The following is a 20,343-nucleotide window of genomic DNA, read 5'->3' on the forward strand; positions in this document are numbered from 1 at the left end:
ACTTTCTTTAAAAGAAAAACTGTTTGCATTATTTGCTATACATGCTGTTGTTACTATTTTTCCACTATTTTTTATGTTCATTCTAATAAATAAAAAAGTTATAAATAAATGGCATAATCTTTCAATTACATTATGTAAGAACACAAAAATTAAATCATAATCGAGAATTGTTCATAAAGTTGAAAATAAATCAAGATTTGTTGTTGGTTATTTTTGTTGTTTGTTTTTGCAATATCGCCCAGCCCTAACTCACACCCTCATCTAACATTTATCTAACACACTTTGCACTAAGTAATAGAATGGGTTTTAATTTTGCACGCAGGAGTAAAATGCCATAACAACCCTGATTACCATGCACCTGCCATAGTGTGCATCTTTTCAATCAATGTGAGAAAAAAGGAAATTAAGAATGAAGAAAAAAACAAGTTTATGGACCTTTTAAGTAAATGTTACCAATATAATTGTGTACATGTGTACAGTTTGGCTATTCCAATAAACTTTACAGTTATTTACTAAGACAAACAATCAGTGATTTTAAGTTTTTAGGTTTACATTTTCTTTTAAAAAAATGTTTATATGGACTTTTTCTATATTGGCTGTGAATGAACAGGAGTGTTCTGGTTGCCTTTTTGAAAATTGTTTAGGTACTGAAATGCGAGACTGACAGCAAATCTGATCCAAAACACATTAACAGTATATTGCAGATTAGCAATGCGTAAGCAATGAAATAGCTAGCTACAGTTTTCACGCTTGGCTAGCTAGGTAGTTTGTTTAAAATCAATGGTCTGGTGCAGTTGTGAATGAATACTGCCCCAAAAACTAGGTAGCTAGCTAGGTTTTATATACTAGTTTTTATATATGTTTATTTATAACTAATATAATTTAATTATAATTAATTTAATAATTATGCACTGTATGTAGTTAACTGGAGTAGGAACTGCTGCGTAGTAATTCTGCAGGCTTTTCTCAGTTCGTCCCACATGAAAACATTTCGCTGAACAACAAATGTTTGATCTGTCCACTCAAATCGAGGGGTTTAGCCCATGTTTTACGTGTTTATGACCAGTGGTTTTCAAGCAGTCCAATATTCTAAAATGAGACTTATGTGACTTATTTGCCTTTTCAAACATATTGAAACCAACACGGAAATGTGAAAAAGATCCATTTTAACACACGTCATATTTAATAAAACAACATTTAGGTGTTTTCAATTTTCACACTCACCACTAGCTTAGACAAATAGAAGCTGCTGTCAATCATGATATCCTCCAATAGCTCCTGATCTGAGGAAGATAAGATCAGTGTTAAATAAACATTTCTAACTCTACGTCAAACACTACTCACAGTTGCTCCATGTTATTGATGAATGTATTACATGAAACTGAAACAGCACTGTTATAGGAAAATACTGTTGGGATATTGCAAGTTTGAATCTGGACAAAGCCACAGCCATTGGCTGTGCTTTGTGGGTGGGAGGGGTAACATACTCTCTCTCTATCTCTACTGTTAATCACAGCAACACTAGCCAATCGTGGGCATTCATGAGGGCATGCATTTAGAAGAAAGCAGATAGCGCTTACCACTGAGTGTGTTACGCTGCCCTGTAATGCAGCATGAGCTACATTACATGTAGAGAAGTTTTGGTGAGAAAATGGTGGGGATCGGGGGCCAAAAGAATGACACATCATACTTTTTATCCATTTTAAATTATATTTAATATTGTGAAACATCCGCAAAACAATTTAGTCAGTCCCTACAGGATTACAGGATTTTGCGAACACAGAAATTAACGTAAAATCAAGCGAACTCCGCAGTATTCAGAGACGCATCCAATTTTTCAAAATTACAGCAGATTTGGGCCGAGACGCGTCATGTGACGTCATCACAACGCACACTCAGCCAAAGCCCTCTTTGATTCATGTGTGTCGAACATGATTGCAGCTAAAAGGTCTCATTTACCAGCAAACATCACTGTGAAATAGCTTGCAAAACAATTTCATGTAATTGCAATTTCGCCAATTCAAGTAGTTTTCCGCAAATTACTCACACAAAATGCTGTATGAACTGGTTAGTTCATGTCATCAATTCTGTTTTAGCAGTTATCTCACTAGCCTCTGTCTTTTCTTTCTCTTGTAGGTAATATGATTTTTTAAATATTGAAGTTAAAATGAAGCAACGGTCACAGGAAGTCCTGAAAACTTCATCATGTTGGAAATTCTTACTGTTACAGCAACAAACAAGGCTAAAAACAGGCTGTTTCCTTACATCATTAATGGTGTCTTTGTAGCACTTCGGCAAGAAAAACTAAACATCGTAAACTGTAAATTGTGGACAGATTACGACACCCATAATTCAACACTTCCCAATTATAAATGCGTAATGCTGTAATAAAGGGTGCAGATATAAACCAGTAGCAAAGCACATTTCAAATATTAAAATGAGGTTTTGTTTTGTCACCCTTTTGTTGTTTTCTGAGCTGCAATAATGAAACAAAACACTACGGAAAATAACAGCGGGTGTCTAGAGCACTGTGAAGTTTCAAAACATGCAGATTTTACTGTGCGCTCGTGAATTGCCATTTACAGCCTAACCAGTCAGAGTGATGTAGAGTGATCTGAGATTTCACGCACTTTTATTTCACTCTGTCTGAAGAATACAGGCTGCTCGGACAAGAGCTCGTAAAATAGTGGCGTCTCCCAGAGCATTCCGGGAGAAAAAATGAAAAAAGGAGAGAGCGAGAAACAGAATATTTGATGAGAGAAGAGAGAGAGGGACTTTATGAGTAATAAAGAAAGAGACAGGGGAAGGAGAGGGGGAGATTACACGTCATAAAAAAATAAGAGAACAAGAAAAAGCACATGACGTAGGAGAGTAGAGGCTGAGGCGTGAAAGTGAGAGAGAAAGGAAATGGAAATGGGATTTTACAAGCAATAAAGAAGGGAAGAGGGAGAGGAAAGGAGGTATTAATGACCGAAAGAGAGAAAGAGAGAGAGCACATGAGAAGAAAAAGGTATGGTGAGAATACAAGAGAAAAAAGTGACAGGGTAAAGAAAGTGAGGGTACAAGAAAACTATCACAGGAGAGAAATAAAGAGAGATGGAGAGAGTGAATGGGAAAATAAGGAAATGGAAAAGAGGAAGAGAATGGTTGATGAGAGAGGGGGAGATTACAGTGGATAACTGAGGGGGAGGGAGAGTGAGAGAGAGAGAAAGGAACTTTACAAGCTATAAAAAAAAGAAAAGAATGCAGTGCAGCCATGAATAAAAAGAGAAAGAGAGAATGAGAGGAAGAATAGGGATAGCTAGAAGAGAGGAATGCAGTCTACACACACACACACACACATACCCACACACTCACATGTGCATATTATCTTGATTGACAGCTGTGATGTGACGCTGTGTCCATCAATGGAGGGAAAATGTTGCCACGACGACAACCACAACTGCATAACTCATCTGTCCTGAAACCCACCCATCACTATCAAGACAGTATGTGTGTGTGTGTGTGTTTTAATGCATCATGGGGCTGGGCAGGCTGGGGGGCAACGTTCTTATGGGCCAAGTGATACTGTGGATGGTTGGATGTAATGATTTGGTATTATATGTGTTGTATGTGTTGTATGTGTGTGTGTGTGTGTGTGTGTGTGTGTGTGTGTGTGTACACACATCACTATTAAATGCTTTAACAACAACATTGCAACTAAATACATGACGTACCTTCTATCTCTACATTCCTTTATACTTAATCACTGCTGTAGGCTAAGCTCTGCAACTGCATGTCAACTTATTAACAATTTAAGCTACTTATTGAGCTACACTTAGCTAATGATGTACACCATTGGTAACAGAACAAACACGATACACACACGGTGAACCCTGGCCAACATTAAAGGTATGTGGAGTCTGTAATATTCCGCAGGTTTATACTAAACAGGTCTTGCTTGTTAATCAGTGGCTGGGACACTGCACTACCCCAGAAGCAGCTGGTTGGAGGGACCAAGGACCAGGCTTTTTCCAGAAACCATCATTATTCAAAGTGTGTGTCAGAGAATCAGCAGGATCTCTGAGGTTAAATTTATTCATCTTCAGTAAGTTCTTTATCTTGGACAGGGTTGTGGTGGACCTGGAATCTTACATACGCTTGATGTTAGGGTGGGAATACACCCTGGATGGGATGACAATCCATCACTGGGAACCATGCGCACTTTAATTCACATCTAGGTGTAATTTAATGTCATCAGTCCACCAATGAGTTTTGGGGAGGTAGGAAAAACCTGAAGAGCCTGAAGGAAACCCATGCAAACATCTGGAGATCATGCAGTGAAACTCCACATAGAGAGTGACCTGTGCTCAGGATTAAAACTGGTGACCCTGGTGCTGCGATTCAACAATGCCACCATACCCCAAATTTAGAAATCTTTAAAAAAAACAAAACATAATATGGAGACAAGAAACACTAAAACCAGGAAATACAGAAAGTAGAACAGGAAACAAATGAGAAGAAAAAAAACAGGAAACCACAAAACCTGAAAATATAGGAGCTGGAAAACCAGGAAATACTGAAAAGCTAAACCAGGAACTAGCATGAAACCACAAAACCTAGAAATAATGAATCTAGGAAACACTGAACACTTAAACCAGGAAACATCGACACTAGAAAGAACAGAAGACAGCTAAATACAAAAAGTAAATGTGGGAAATCTGCAGGAAGTAAGGAAACTAGGAAACACTGAACAAGGAAACCAGAAAGGAGGTAACCAATAAAGATGGAAATCAGAAAAAAAACCCAGAACATTTAAACCAACTTCCGCTTGGCCGATCCTCCGCCATACGGACTCCACCACTAATGGATGGAGCCACTCCAGAGACCGTGAACTGAACGGCTGTTTAAGACCCCCACCCCAGCCCCTGAGGGAGGAGTCTGTCATTACTGTCTTGCGATAAGGAGATACTCCGTGAGTGTGGGCTGAGGCTAGAAACCAGGGACAACTCCAAATTCTCAGAGCACGCAGGCATCACTAATGTGTGACACTAATTACTCTCAGAGGTTTCATCCTTAGATGAAACCCCCGATTTTTCAGCCAGCACTGAAACAGTCTCATGTGCAATAGGTCCAAAGGTATGATGTTGGCTGCTGCTGCCATAAGACCCAACAATCTCTCATAGAGACTGGAGGGCATGCCCAGACCCAGCTTGATCTTGCTCAAGGTTGATAGGATTGACCCTACGCGTGTTGGGGATAGAAACACCCTCATCGTAGTAGAATCCCATATAACCCCATGATGGCCAAATAATCCGACAACGTGGGGTTATAAATACGCTGGTGTAGTTTTCCCCAGAAGCGCGATATTCCATCTTGCACTTCTGGAAAAAAGGGAAGTTTTCTGCAGTGTGAGGGAAAATTGTTTTCACTGGGGAGAAAGTACTCGTCCAGCCTGCTACAAGCCACTTCCTCCTCCCTAGGCCAGTGTAAATGTATTTTTCTACAACCCTAGTAATCACTTCTAGCAGCTCTTTATATGCTTGAGAGCTGCTATCAGTTTTTGGGGCACTGGCTCCTCGGAGTCAGAGAGGGTGGGTTGATATTCCATACCGGAAGGAGGCATTGCGTCTCCTCCTCCATATCCATACAGGATCCCCAGGACCTGAGGAACCCGCAAGGCTCCGAAACCCAACTCCCTTTGGCCAAGAAGTGAACGTGCCGAAAGTGGAGCTGCCTGATTGTGACAAATTCACAATGTGCGCAGTCAGCCCCCTCAAGAGCCACTGCAGCATGCTCCAATCCCAAACACTTCACGCAGAAAGTGTGTCCATCCCCCTCCGTAATAAAACGGGCGCAAGGAGTAACACACCTCCTGAACTATCTCTGACTCATATTTTCTTTCTTTTTTTTTGCAAAGGGACAGAGAAGTAAAGAGATATATTTTTTTCTTTTGAAAAAATAGAGAAGTGAAGAGATTCTAGGAGCGTTCACACAAACAATTGATATGCGGTCTTTGCTGAAGATAATAAGGCTGATAACATGGTTTACAGGCACAGTTTTATAATCATGCGACGTACAAAATGCCACGTCAGGCCTATAAGGAGATCCCTTTGAAAGGGGCAGAAAACCTAAACAGAAAAAAAAACCCACTTTAAACACTGAACAGAGGAAACACTGAACACTTAAAAATGAAAGTGGGTAGAAAACATAGAAAACAGCTACATTTAAAAAAAAAAAAAAAGAATAATAAATAAAAAAGAAATGTGAACACCTGGAAACACTCAAACTATAACCAGGAAACCCTGAACGAGGAAACCAGGAAACAAAGTAACCAGTGACGACAGAAACTGGGAAACATTGATACCAGAAAATATAGAAAACACCAAACATGGAACATTTAGGAAAATAGCAAACAGTAATAACATGGAAACTACAGTATAAAGTACAAAATACAGAAGACACAAACCCCCCAAACCTTAAGCAGGAAATAAGGAAACCAGTAAAATGAAAAGCTGGAAACAGTGAAACCACTAAATATGGAAACGACCAGGAAATGTGGAACACTAGAGATTGAGAAGAATCTTCAAAGCATAACCAGGAAACATAGAAACATTGAAAAATGAAACCAGGATGCATGATAATGAGCTTGTAAGGCTGGTACCAAGATATCTGAACCTGGAGAGAACTGCTCTCTGAGGAAAAAGGACTCTTATGGGAATTAACACTCAAACTCTCTCCCACAGAATTAGCATCTCACCCGAGATAACACATCACACTGAGTGGAGACGAGAAGATCGCACCTTACATTGCTTCCCTATTCCTCTCTACCCTTCTCTCTCTCTCTCTCTGTGTTGAGATCACCTTAAACAAACCCAAGGTCTATATGCATTAAATAACATGTTTAATGTGAATAAGATGTTGACTATACATGATTTAAATCATTCAAAAGGTCTCAGTGCATCTGGAAATATGGTCTCATTCCCTCAGCAACAGTTCACATCACTATTCCATGCCGTTAAAGGCATACCCTCCCCAGGTCCCTCACACAAATTACCTCCTGTATGTAAATAAGGTACATCCTTCCACAGACATCAAAGCAATCACAAATGCCAACTGGCCCAGTTTCCAATTCTAATCACAAACACCACCATTTGATGGAACTACAGAGTATCTGGGTATTTAGGGGAGAGCTGGCCAAGGATTCAGGGAATCTGTAGACAGATTTGATTTTCTTATGTTGTATTATTATGTTTTGAATTTCATTGGTAATGTTGAGTAATGCTGAATGTAATTCTTTCTTATTATTATTAGTATTATTGGATTTGGATGTGTTCTTACCTGGTTAAATAAATTATTAGACTTGATTATATTCTGACTTATTCTGAAATAATGGTCTCTAGTAGTTACGTCCTTGTTACTGCAAATCTGCGACCAGGTTAGTACAGGCTAAAATCCATGTTTAGGTGGAGCATTGGGGCACGCCAACTGAGATTTTACAGTCCAGGCTAACAACTTGGCTTTAGTTAAGTGTACTTAATGTGTACAGGCTCAAAATGGATTTTCCGTTTAGGACAACATAAAGTTAATCGACCAAGTCTAAACAAGCTGACGTCTAAACCTCTGGTTATTGTAATATTCTTCTAGTTACGTGTACATAGGAAATTATGGCATGAGTATATAAAGCTATTTTTAACTTAGGTAATGTTGGTCTATCTCTGTAAATTTTAGCGGTCATGATCTCTGACTAGAAATAATGTTACTATAATTAAGTGTCACTATCTAAGGGGACTAAACAAAGCACTTTTCAGATAAAAGTGCAAGCATGGGCAGCCATCTGAATAGTATTAGACAATTACCTCTGTCTAATGACCAAGACTGGCAAGTTTGTGACAGTGTACACGGCCGAGTTTGTGATCTGGCGCAAGACTCTAAGTGACATGGAACCTGAATAAATGAGCACAATCTAAAGTATGGAATTAACCAGAATTATTCAAATGTAAAAGTTCAAAAGTATTTACAAACTTGTGATCTACAAATAATTAGGAAATAAATACAACATTGAGGTTTTTACAATTGGAGTCAGATTTAGTTTAAGAGGGGGTCAAACAGAATTGGAATGAAATTTAACCATTCAAATGTATTTACATCGCTTCAAAAAGACAGAAACACGTGGGAATCCTTCTACCACGTCATTGGATACCATCGTTGGACCAATGAGTGGACCCTTACAAGATCCACACTGGCCCCGCCCACTCAGTACAATATATACATGTCTATATGTTGTTCAGCTGATTTTAACTTTTAAAATAAGACAAAAGGCATTTTGCGCTTCCAGGAACCTTGAAAACAAGACATTGAGACCATGTCCGAATGTGGGTGTGAGAGCTCCAGGCTGCCACAGCGGCCAGTGATGAATGAGAGGACAAAATAACAACAGCTAAAGACAAAGCAGAAGGAAAAACAGGTAGTGACAGATGAATACAACATCTGGGCTCCATTCTTCTTTTTTATCTGTAGGGTTTGCACTCATTACACACACATACACTGTATCAACCCCTTCCTGGCCCCCATAAACATTCTCTATCTATCTATTGCTGCATCAGGTACACACACACACACACCCCCCTCTAGGACAGACTTTTAATCAGGTTCTTTAGAAGTGCTAGGCGATTATACATCACCATCAGCCTGATATTTACTGAAGCGCTCCATGCAGGGACACCATTGTTCTGCTCAAGGGCAAGACGGCCATAAAAACCTCTTCTTTCTCTTTACTCTTGCTCTACAGGCATTCATCCAGACTGAGCTCTTTAACATTTCCCAAAGAGTCTTGCATTGCTGGCAGGCCTGAGATCCTTCACAGTCCTCATGGGGAACACAAAATGTAGAATTTGTCCACAAAAAAAAAAGCAAAGTGAACCAATAATATGCTGATGTTATACTTGCAACACTTGCAATAATTGTTTTAACTTTTAGCACAGTTTCTGGCTCATCTAGCACTAAAAAGACTTATATAGAAGAGCAAACAGGAAGAACCACAGAAACAGAAATCCAGGAAGCACGTAAAGCAAGGAACACAGAACACCTAAATCACAGAAACATAATACAAAAACAAGGAAACAGAACAAAAAAGGAGACAAAACAGGACACAAAGAACGCAGGCAATGCAGAAACACTGAAACAGGGAAACTCAAAATCAGGCATCATAGAAACCAAAGAACAAAGAGCACTTAAACCAGGAATCAGAAAAAAGAAACGAGGAAACACAGCAACCAGGTAAAATTAAAGAGAAGAAAAACACAGGACACGAAAAACACAGACAATGCAGAAACCAGAACAAGGAAACAGCAACTAACACAGAACACTTAAACCAGGAAAGACAGAAGAGGAAACAGGACATGAGGAAACACTGAAAATAAAGTGGAAAATCATGCAAAACCACACTGTAAAACGGGATAAGTTCATTTAACTCAAAAAAATTTAGGAAAATTTTTAAGTTGATAAATCAATTTCTTTAAGCCAAATACACTTAAATATAACAAAATGTAACTCAAACTTTGTAATTTAAAATAAATTATTGTTATATTTAAGTGTATTTGACTTAAAGAAATTTATTTATCAACTTAAAAATTTTGAGGTAATTAGTTTCCTCAAATTTTTTGAGTTAAATGAACTTATTCGGTTTTACAGTGCAGGAAACACAAATCAAAGAAGAACACACGGGAAGGATTGGGAAACAAGGAACCAAACCAGGAAACATGGATCAACAAACACCCTCTTAAACCATGAAAACAGAAACCAGAAACCAAGAAATACACATGGAAACCAGAGGAAAAACAAACCTAAGAACATAGAACACAAAACAAAAAACACATTAAACAAGAAATATGGAAACAGGAAACAAAGTAAAATAAAAAGCAGGATTCGCACAACATAGGCAATCCAGAAACCTGGAATCACAGAACACTAAACAGGGAAATAAAGAAACAGGAAACAAGGAAACTGAGAAACAACAAACAAGGAACACTTAAACCAGGAAACACAGAAACATGAAATATACAAACAGGAAACAAAACCCAGGCATATGGAAAGTAGGAACCACAAACCAGGAAATTCCAACCAGGAAATATGGATCAAGGAGTGTGTTTACTTAAACCACTCATCACTCCTCATCCATCACCACAAGAGAAGCTTATTGTCTCTCCTGCAAGAGATGGAATCAGTTGTACATCTGGGAAACCAAAAGCATAATGGCTGATCGTTTTTGTCGAGTACCTCTGTGCCATATGAATGAAGGATTACTCTTTTGCAGTTTTGAGACACTTCAACAGCAATGGACATTACATTAATAACATCTCAGTTTGCACTGCTAGTTATTGTTATGGGGCGATGAAGTGAGTCAGAGCTTGAGTACACCCTTGGATCGTTAGAACCCCTAGAATAATAGTCATGTTCCTTTTAGCAGCAATTATTACATCATTTAATGATCTACAATTTTTCACTTCCTACAGCCTCTGAAGCACTTTACTTCCACTGCTGAAGAAGGATGTCCTGTTTCTCTTCAGATAATGTTTTACATCATTTTCATCCTCATCAAATCATGGACAAGAGGCGGGGTCATCCTGGAAGAGACCACTCCTACCATTTCAGTATTTAAGTGTAAGAACTTAAATGTTAAGCATTATATAAGGAACAATGATTGAAGAAAAGCTGAAATGCAACAAGGAGTTTGTTTACAATGACAGTGTGCGTAACTAGGCAACAACGTTCTCTTCCATTACATGACGTGTTAGTATGTCCTAATACTTGCATGCTCTTTTGCTACACACTCAAATGTATGTACCCTTTCTTCACAAAAAGAGTACATACTTTTAGTGCATAGAATAAGTAAGCGAATTGGGATTCGAACATGGATATTGACAGTGCTTTGAAATGGTGACCAAATCACAATATAGGCCTTCACTGAAGATTGTGATATACTGAAGCCAAATACATAAATATGTCTTATATTGTCAGCCAGGTAAAGTTGAAACATGAAAACTAATTAAAATGTATGGGCTATTGCACATGTAAAGAAAGCTATCACTCTCCTGGGAGGCAAATAGACAGCCTCGAAGGTCATTCAGCCAATCAAATCGATCTGCACCTGTGCTCATTTGCATGTCGTTTAAATTGGACGTAAAATGACAAGTTGTGCATGTGCAGAAAACCAAGCACGCTCTACAGAGTGCGATACAAATGACTCACATACGAGATCAAGGACAGAGAGGGTTGAGAAGCTGACAGAGAGACAGATGTAAAGGAGGAAATGTGGATGTGGAAAAGGTTATAGTAGATAAGTGAAATGAGAGCGAGTGATGAGGTGACTGAAAGTGATATAAGAGAGAGAGAGAGATGCAATAATCCTCATTCACACATTTAAAACCTGCTGAGTCTATACACTGTAGCGCTATTAGTTTAATCTGACGCCCTGACACACACACATATACACACACGTACACATACATTGTGATAATCATGAGATCAGTACACACTTAATACACTTACAATGCCTGTCATTCCTCACCTTCACTGTGGCATGAGAGCTGTGTGTGTGTGTGTGTTTGTGTTTGTGTGTGTGTGTGTGTGTATGTGTGTGCTTGTGGATGGATGGATAAGTAATGTGTGTGTGCTTGGATGTGCTATGTATATATAATGTGCATATAATGAAATGGGTGTGAGAATCCTTAAGCACTAAATCGATTAGATTTTGATTCAGTGTACCATGATGTGATGATAAATTGCTTCTTTATGCATTCTAATGCATCTCAATTGAAAAAAAAAATTCAACAGCATATACTATATGTATATATGTATATATGTATATATATATATATATATATATATTTTTTTTTTTTTGCAGTAAAACCACTTGCTGATTTTCAAATATAACAAAAGAAAAAGGAATTTTCTTCATGGCTGTCAGAACGATCTGATATCGGAAAAAAAAGTTTATTGCTTCCAAGTTTACAATAGCGTTTGTGATCACTTAGGAATAATACACTTAGCGGAATGCTGTTATGGGAAAATAATCAACACTGGGGTGGAGTGTGGTGCAGCCCAACATTAAGCATAGTAGATTTTTTTTTAAGCGTCATGAAACCTCCCTCTTTCAGCTGAAGTCTACCTCTCAATGTTTTTGAAAAATGCAGTTTAAATGGGCATGGATGGCTGTGTGAAGAAGGGAGGGGGAGTGGGCGTGGCAGGGGAGGAATAGGGGGCGAACCTTCAGAACACTCAAAAAAAAAAGATGGATAGTGACAAAGTTTGCAGATGAGGCAAACGTCTCTCCTCCTGAATTCCCAGGGCTAAATAGAGACACAATAGATAGCAGTGCAGGTCCTAAGCCCTGTCTATTTGAATCATTAGCCCCTGGCGTGACTGTGGAAGGTAACATACCTGCGTGAAGTTGGCACCACACCCAACGCAAAACGTCGGCAAAATAATGTCAATCGTTTGTGCCGTAAAAAATTTCGTTTGTGCTGCTTCATTTCTGGAGATATTAAAAGAATATTTATAGGCCATTCTGGGGTCACACTCCCCCCCGACACGCTCCAAATTCACTCAAATTAGTCTCAATCATTTGTACTCCGTTTGTGCCACTAAAGGTTTCGTTTGTGCTGCTTTCGTTTTTAAAATATTAGACATTGAATTATGGTGCGGTGACATCACCAGCCCCCCACATGCTCCAAGTTCATTCCAAATAGGCTCGTTTGTGCTCCATTTGTGCTCGTTTGTGCCAATAAACGCTTCGTTTGTGCTGCTTCGGATTTGGAGACATTAAAAGAATATTTATAAGTCATTTTGAGGTCACTCAGACCCCCCCCCCAATTCACCCCAAATAGTCTCAATCGTTTGTGCTGGTTTGTGCCGATAAATGCTTCGTTTTTGCGACTGTCTTTTTATTTTTTTAACAATACAGGTGAAGTAACAACGTAAAATCCAAACGACAAAATAAATCATATAAAATAGTCGCATTCATTTAATTACTGTATTTGCCAGAATACAAGGAAAATTTAGTATAGTAATAATATATAAGGATATCATATCTTATATTAGGACCCATATGGTATTGTTGACCCCTAGATGCACGACATATTCAAAAAACTACCACGTGCAGCTGTAATTGGCATTTCATAGGTACATTAGCCATACTAGTATTAGCAATGAGTTTTCTGCTCAATAAACATTGACAATCTTAGCTCTCTTGAATGTTATACCATTATGATTGAAGTTAACTAATAATATTGTAACTGACAGTGTTAAAACATTGTACTTAAACTGGCCAGAATTTTGATTTAGTAACTATATAAACTTTTCCTATATTAACTTAGCACTAATTAGCACAAGAGCATCTTGAACAGAAGTGTCACTTACACCTAGTGGTGGCAGTGAAGTGTAGCAGATGACACTCCTTGCAAATAAATGAAATGAAAGTGTGCTCACACCGAGGAGATTTGCGCCTATAATTCAATGTCTAATATTTTAAAAACAAAAGCAGCATAAACGAAACTTTTACTGGCACAAACCAGCACAAACGAAGCACAAACGATTGAGCCTATTTGGGTTGAATTTGGAGCATGTAGGGGCTGGTGACGTAATCTCATAGAACTTAATGTTTAATATTTTAAAAACAGAAGCAGTACAAATGAAACTTTTATCGGCACAAACGAAGCACGAACGTTTGAGACTATTTGGGGTGAATTTGGAGCATGTGGGGGGGCTGAGTAACCTCAGAATGACGGAATGTTGGAATAGTTGATAGCTAATAGGCTCAAGCTTTTCACAAATAAAAAGGTGACGGTTCTCCCCTTTAACACGGACTCTCGTTGCATAATTGTACACGCGGTGGCCCACAGAGCTTTGATATTATATTACATATTGTCCATCCATCCATCCATCCTCAACCGCTTATCCGTTATCGGGTCACGGGGGCAGCAGCTCCAGCAGGGGACCCCAAACTTCCCTTTCCCGAGCCACATTAACCAGCTCTGACTGGGGGATCTCCACCTGGTCCTGGGTCTTCCCCAAGGTCTCCTCCCAGGTGGACATGCCTGGAACACCTCCCTAGGGAGGCACCCAGGGGGCATCCTTACCAGGTGCCCGAACCACCTCAACTGGCTCCTTTCAACGCAAAGGAGCAGTGGCTCTACTCTGAGTTCCTCTCGGATAACCGAGCTTCTCACCCTATCTCTAAGGGAGAGGCCAGCCACCCTCTTGAGAAAACCCATTTCGGCCTCTTGTACCCGCGATCTAGTTCTTTCAGTCACTACCCAGCCTTCATGACCATAGGTGAGGGTAGGACCGAAGATTGCCCGGTAAATCGAGAGCTTTGCCTTCCGGTTCAGCTCTCTTTTCGTCACAACGGTGCGGTAAAGCGATTGCAATACTGCTCCCGCTGCTCCGATTCTCTGGCCAATCCCCCACTCACATGTCCCCTCACTCGTGAACAAGACCCTGAGGTACTTGAACTCCTTCACTTGGGTTAAGTACTCATTCCCCACCCGGAGTAGGCACTCCATTGGTTTCCTGCTGAGAACCATGGCCTCAGATTTAGAGGTGCTAATCCTCATCCCAGCCTCTTCACACTCAGCTGCGAACCGATCCAGTGAGTGCTGGAGGTCACGGATGCCATCAGGACCACATCATCTGCAAAAAGCAGCGATGAGATCATCAGGTCACCAAACCACAACCCCTCTCCACCATGACTATGCCTCGATATCCTGTGCATGAATATCACAAACAGGATTGGTGACAAAGCGCAGCCCTGGCGGAAACCAACCTCCACCTGGAACGAGTCCGACTTTTTGCTGAGCATCCGAACACAGTTCTCGCTTTGGGAGTACAGCGATTAGATAGCCCTAAGAAGGGAACCCCTCACCCCATACTCCCTCAGCACCCAGAGCTTTCAGCATTTCTGGACGGATCTCATCAATCCCTGGGGCTTTGCCACTGTGTAGTTGTTTGACTACCTCAGTGACCTCCACCAGGGAAACTGACGATGATCCCCCATCATCCTCCACCTCTGCCTCTACCATAGAGGGCGTGTTAGTCGGATTCAAGAGTTCCTCAAAGTGTTCCTTCCACCGTGCAATTACTTCCTCAGTTGAGGTCAACAGCGTCCGATCCTTACTGTACACAGCTTGGATGGTTCCCCATTTCCCCCTCCTGAGGTGGTGGAGGTGGCAGATGGTATTATATATTGTATGTAAAGTTTTTATAACATATATTATTATTGTTTTCCTCGAGCCAGAGGCAGCACAGATGGCAGAAGTGTCTGAATGTTAGTTAGCTAATAGGCTCGAGCTTTTCACAAATAAAAAGGCGAAGGTTCTTCCCTTCAACATGGCCTCTCATTGTATAGTTTTGCATGTGATGGCCCGCAGAGCTTTAATATTATATATACGATATTATATATTGTATGTACAGTTTTTATATTTTATTATATAGTTATCCTCAAGCCGGAGGCAGCGCGGATGGGAGGAGTGTCAGAATGGTAGCTAGCTAATAGGCTTGTGCTTTTCACGAATAAAAGGCGAAGGCGCTTCCTTCCAACGTGGACTCTCGTTGTATAGTTTTGCACGCGATGGCCCATGGAGCTTTAAGCGGTGTAATTAGCTCCAAAGGCAAGTAAAACTGTCATGGTTAAAAATTAGACACATACCTCATTTGAAGGGATAGAAAAGTCCTCGGGACTGAGTACCACATCATTGTGTAGACACAAACTGCTTTCATGAGCAAGTCTGAAGTCCACCTTTCTCCAATTCTCATAGCTCTCCCAAGAAAACACACTCGAACCCTTACACCACTGAAACAAACACTTGCGACCCATTTGAACGCCGCTCTCATCTACTACATCTGTAGGAAAGCACCACGTGAATAATTAATAGACAGCATCTTCTCATAGGATAAGAACACGCAGTCTCATCAATATTTATGAGACACCGACACGTCATCGAAGTACTATAGTACATTGCTAGATCACTGTGACGTGTGACAGAACGAGATCTTAAACCAGGGAGACGAAAATAGCTGAAAAAAGCTCAAAATTAAACAGTTTTCTCCAACAATTAAAATTAACAGATGCTAAGATTGTCTTTTATAATGTGTGATACGAACACCAATGTTAAAATCTCAGAAAATGTAGTTTAGTGTTTCATGACTCTTTAACTCTAACAAATATTTTGTTTTTCTTAAAGCACAGCAATTTGCCAATGGAAATCCAATCATAATCGAGAATGCAATATTCATCAATATTTCATTATGGTAAAAAGAAATTATATTGTCTGTATTCCATATTAGGATAAACATCAAGAATGTCTATAAATAGGCCTAGGTTTGTGCTTACATGCAGTAGATACTATATATTCTGATTAACATGTGTGTGTGTGTGTGTGTGTGTGTGTGTGTGAGAGAGAGAGAGAGAGTGAGAGAGAAAGAGAGAATATGCTTATATGCATATAACAGTACATATATGTTTACTGTATATGTGTATTTACATGCATTATAAGTCTATGTGATGTCCATATTTAGGGCTTGGGTGCAAAAATATATAACCGTCCATATCCTTTCAACACATGTAGCACTGTTTGTCTTTACTCTGCTACACCTGAATAATGGAATCTCATAGATTATGTCACCCAGATCCGGTTCCCTTTTGAATCTGGTTCCTCTCATGGGATTCAGCCTCATGTTTTTCCTTTCCACTGTCACTTGTCCTGAGCTTGGCTACATGCTTCGTGATAGCGTCCTCCTTTGAGAGCATTCAGCCTGAGACAGATGATGTCACTCCAATTGCTAGAGAGCTGTACTCTGCATACATGTCAGAGTAAAATTCACATTTAAAACTAGTACAGTGCATCCGGAAAGTATTCACAGTGCTTCACTTTTTCCACATTTTATGTTGTTACAGCCCTATTCCAAAATGGATTAAACTCATTATTTTCCTCAAAGTTCTACAAACAATACCCTATAATGACAATGTGAAAGAAGTTTGTTTGAAATCTTTGCAAATTTATTAAAAATAAAAAACAAAAAAAAGCTCATATACATAAGTATTCACAGCCTTTGCCATGACACTCAAAATTGAGCTCAGGTGCATCCTGTTTTCACTGATCCTTGACATCCTTGGATGTTTCTACAACTTGACCGGAGTCCACCTGTGGTAAATTCAGTTGATTGGACATGATTTGGAAAGGCACACACCTGTCTATATAAAGTCCCACAGTTAACAATGCATGTCAGAGCACAAACCAAGCCATGAAGACCAAGGAATTGTTTGGAGACCTCCAAGACAGGATTGTATCGAGGCACAGATCTGGGGGAGGGTACAGAAATATTTCTGCAGCATTTAAGGTCCCAATGAGCACAGTGGCCTCCATCATTCGTAAATGGAAGAAGTTTGGAACCAACAGGACTCTTCGTAGAGCTGGCCGCCCGGCCAAACTGAGTGATCAGGGAAGAAGGGCCTTAGTCAGGGAGGTGACTAAAAACCAGATGGTCACTCTGACAGAGCTCCAGCCTGTCTCTGTGGAGAAAGGAGAACCTTCTGGAAGAACAACCATCTCTGCAGCCCTCCACCAATCAGGCCTGTATGGTAGAGCAGCCAGACAGAAGCCACTCCTCAGTAAAAGGCACATGACAGCCCGCCTGGAGTTTGCCAAAAGGCACCTGAAGGACTCCCAGACCATGATGAAACAAAGATTGAACTCTTTGGCCTGAATGGCAAGTGTCATGTCTGGAGGAAACCAGGCACCACTCATCACCTGGCCAATACCATCCCGACAGTGAAGCATGGTGGTGGCAACATCATGCTGTGGGGATGTTTTTCAGCGGCAGGAACTGGGAGACTAGTCAGGATCGAGGGAAAGATGAATGCAGCAATGTACAGAGACATCCTTGATGAAAACCTGTTCCAGAGCGCTCTGGACCTCAGACTGGGGCGAAGGTTCATCTTCCAACAGAATAATGACCCTAAGCACATAGCCAAGATAACAAAGGAGTGCCTACAGGACAACTCTGTGAATGTCCTTGAGTGGCCCAGCCAGAGCCCAGACTTGAATCCGATTGAACATCTCTGGAGAGATCTGAAAATGGCTGTGAACCGACGCTCCCCATCCAACCTGATGGAGCTTTAGAGGTCCTGCAAAGAAGAATGGGAGAAACTGCCCAAAAATAGGTGTGCCAGGCTTGTAGCATCATACTCAAAAAGACTTGAGGCTGTAATTGGTGCCAAAGGTACTTCAACAAAGTATTCAGCAGAGGCTGTGAACACTTACGTACATGTGCTTTTTTGTTTTTTATTTTTAATAAATTTGCAAAGATTTCAAACAAACTTCTTTCACGTTGTCATTATGGAGTATTGTTTGTAGAATTTTGAGGAAAATAATGAATTTAATCCATTTTGGAATAAGGCTGTAACATAACAAAATGTGGAAAAAGTGAAGCGCCGTGAATACTTTCTGGATGCAAAATTTTGTGACCATCCACCTGCCCATCACAGCCATATGTGGGTCTTCCCCAAACTATTGCGTACAACTGTACCAAGCTGCGCTACGTAAGCAGTAGGAGGACATGGAGGAGTCCGGGTACAAGTGGGAGCCTGTTGACTGGGTTGGTGCCATCAACCACCCTCCCTCCCCTATTGTGGATCTGGTTCAGCGGATGGAGTCAGTGGAGAAGGTGAGTCAGTCTCCCTGCTCGTCTGAGGATGCCGCTCAGACTTTCGGATCAGCTGAGGACGTTGCTCAGTCACCCTGGTTGGCTGAAGATGTTGCTCCGTGTCCCGACATGCCCAAGTGCTCCCCTCTGTTCGCCAACCCCGCGCACAACACCGCTATGCTTGCCTGCTCCGCTGAGGAACTCGCCCTGCTTTTCTGCCGAGGGCATCGCTCGGTACTTTTCTGCTCCGTTGAGGACGTTACTCAGCCTTTCTGTTCAGGTGAGGACGTCGCTCTGCCTTCTTGCTTGGCTGAGGACGTCGCTCTGCCTTCCTGCTCGGCTGAGGACGTCGCTCTGCCATCCTGCTCAGCTGAGGTCATCGCTCTGCCATCCTGCTTCGCTGAGGACATCGCTTTGCCTCCATGTTACGTCGTTCCTCTGCGCGCAGTATGTCACTCCCCCTTCCTGTTCCACAGAGGGCATCGTTTCCCCCTCATGCTTCGCGGAGAGCATCGTTCCTCCCTTAGGCCTCGTGGAGAACCTCGCTCCCCTCTCTGGCCTTCCGGAGAACCTCGCTCCCCTCTATGGCCTCGTGGAAATCTTGGCGCTTCCCTCGGGCCTCACGGAGAACCTCGCTGCCCTCTTCTGTCCTGCTGAAGAAGTTGTCCTGCTGTCTTGCCCCACAGAGGACGTCATTCTGAGCTCCAGTCCCACTGAGGACGCCACTCTGCTTACCTGTTCCGCTGAGAACACCGCTCTGCTTACCTGTTCCACTGAGGACGTCGCTCTGCTTACCTGTTCCACTGAGGACGTTGCATTGTTTTCTTGCTCCGCTGTGGACACCGCTCAGTCTCCTGGTTCAGCTAGGGACATTTTGCCCAGGGGGCCAGGACCGCCAGAGGGAGGGAGTGCATTTTGGGCGCTCCGAGAGAAGCGCCCTTGGGGGGCGGTTCTGTCATGTATCAAGGAGGGAACTCTGGACTTCATTTCCCAGCAGCCACTGCACCATACTACATCAGTGTCACATTACCACCTGCACCTGTATCACATTTCCGTTTAATGAGCACTCCTATATATAGCCACTGTCTGTACTGCTTCCTCATCCTATGTATGGTCTAACTTGACATTTGTCCCTGTACCATGTTTTGTTTCTTAGTTTACGTTTAGCCTTAGCCACAGTATTTTGCCTAGTTGCCTTAGTGTCTTTTGGAGTTGGGTTACTTGTTATTAAATGTTTGAAGATCTGCACTTACATCCGTATCCATCTTTGTAACGTGACAGTAAGACAAAACAGTGAAACAGCGGGGGTTTATGTAGGCAAACTAATCAAGAACTAACACAAAACAAGTGAACACAGTCAGATGACAAAGCAATGACTGGACATGAGTGGAGACAGGACTAGAACAAAAAACAAAACAAACACATGGTGATTGTTATCATGGAAAACGTGATATATGGGGGAATCCATGGCACATAATATACAGTATTTCCTAACTATATGGTAAACGACATGGGCTGATTTTGAAGATAATTCGAAAGTATCTCTAGCAAGATCTTCAGTTATTTGAATCTTCAGTGTTTAGTCATGATAATGTGTATTTGCATGCGTTCTGTTGTGGAATGTAGTTCGCTTTAATATGCGTGTGCAGCTTTTTGTGAGGT

General features: G+C 41.1%; 1 protein-coding gene across 4 annotated transcripts in view; it reads right to left on the reverse strand.

The window, feature by feature from the left end:
* Nucleotides 1-20,343, reverse strand: part of LOC128623128 (putative methyltransferase NSUN7) — a 67,209-nt gene that overhangs the window by 38,577 nt on the left and 8,289 nt on the right. For 3 of the 4 annotated variants that reach the window (XM_053650022.1, XM_053650017.1, XM_053650027.1), the window contains exon 3: nucleotides 1,225-1,283. The exons of the other annotated variant lie outside the window; for it this stretch is intronic. In XM_053650022.1, coding sequence (XP_053505997.1) covers nucleotides 1,225-1,283 — 59 coding nt within the window. The remainder of the gene's footprint in view (nucleotides 1-1,224; nucleotides 1,284-20,343) is intronic. 4 annotated transcript variants of the gene reach the window in all.

The sequence above is a fragment of the Ictalurus furcatus genome, chromosome 2 (assembly GCF_023375685.1).
Source record: "Ictalurus furcatus strain D&B chromosome 2, Billie_1.0, whole genome shotgun sequence".
NCBI lineage: Eukaryota > Metazoa > Chordata > Actinopteri > Siluriformes > Ictaluridae > Ictalurus > Ictalurus furcatus.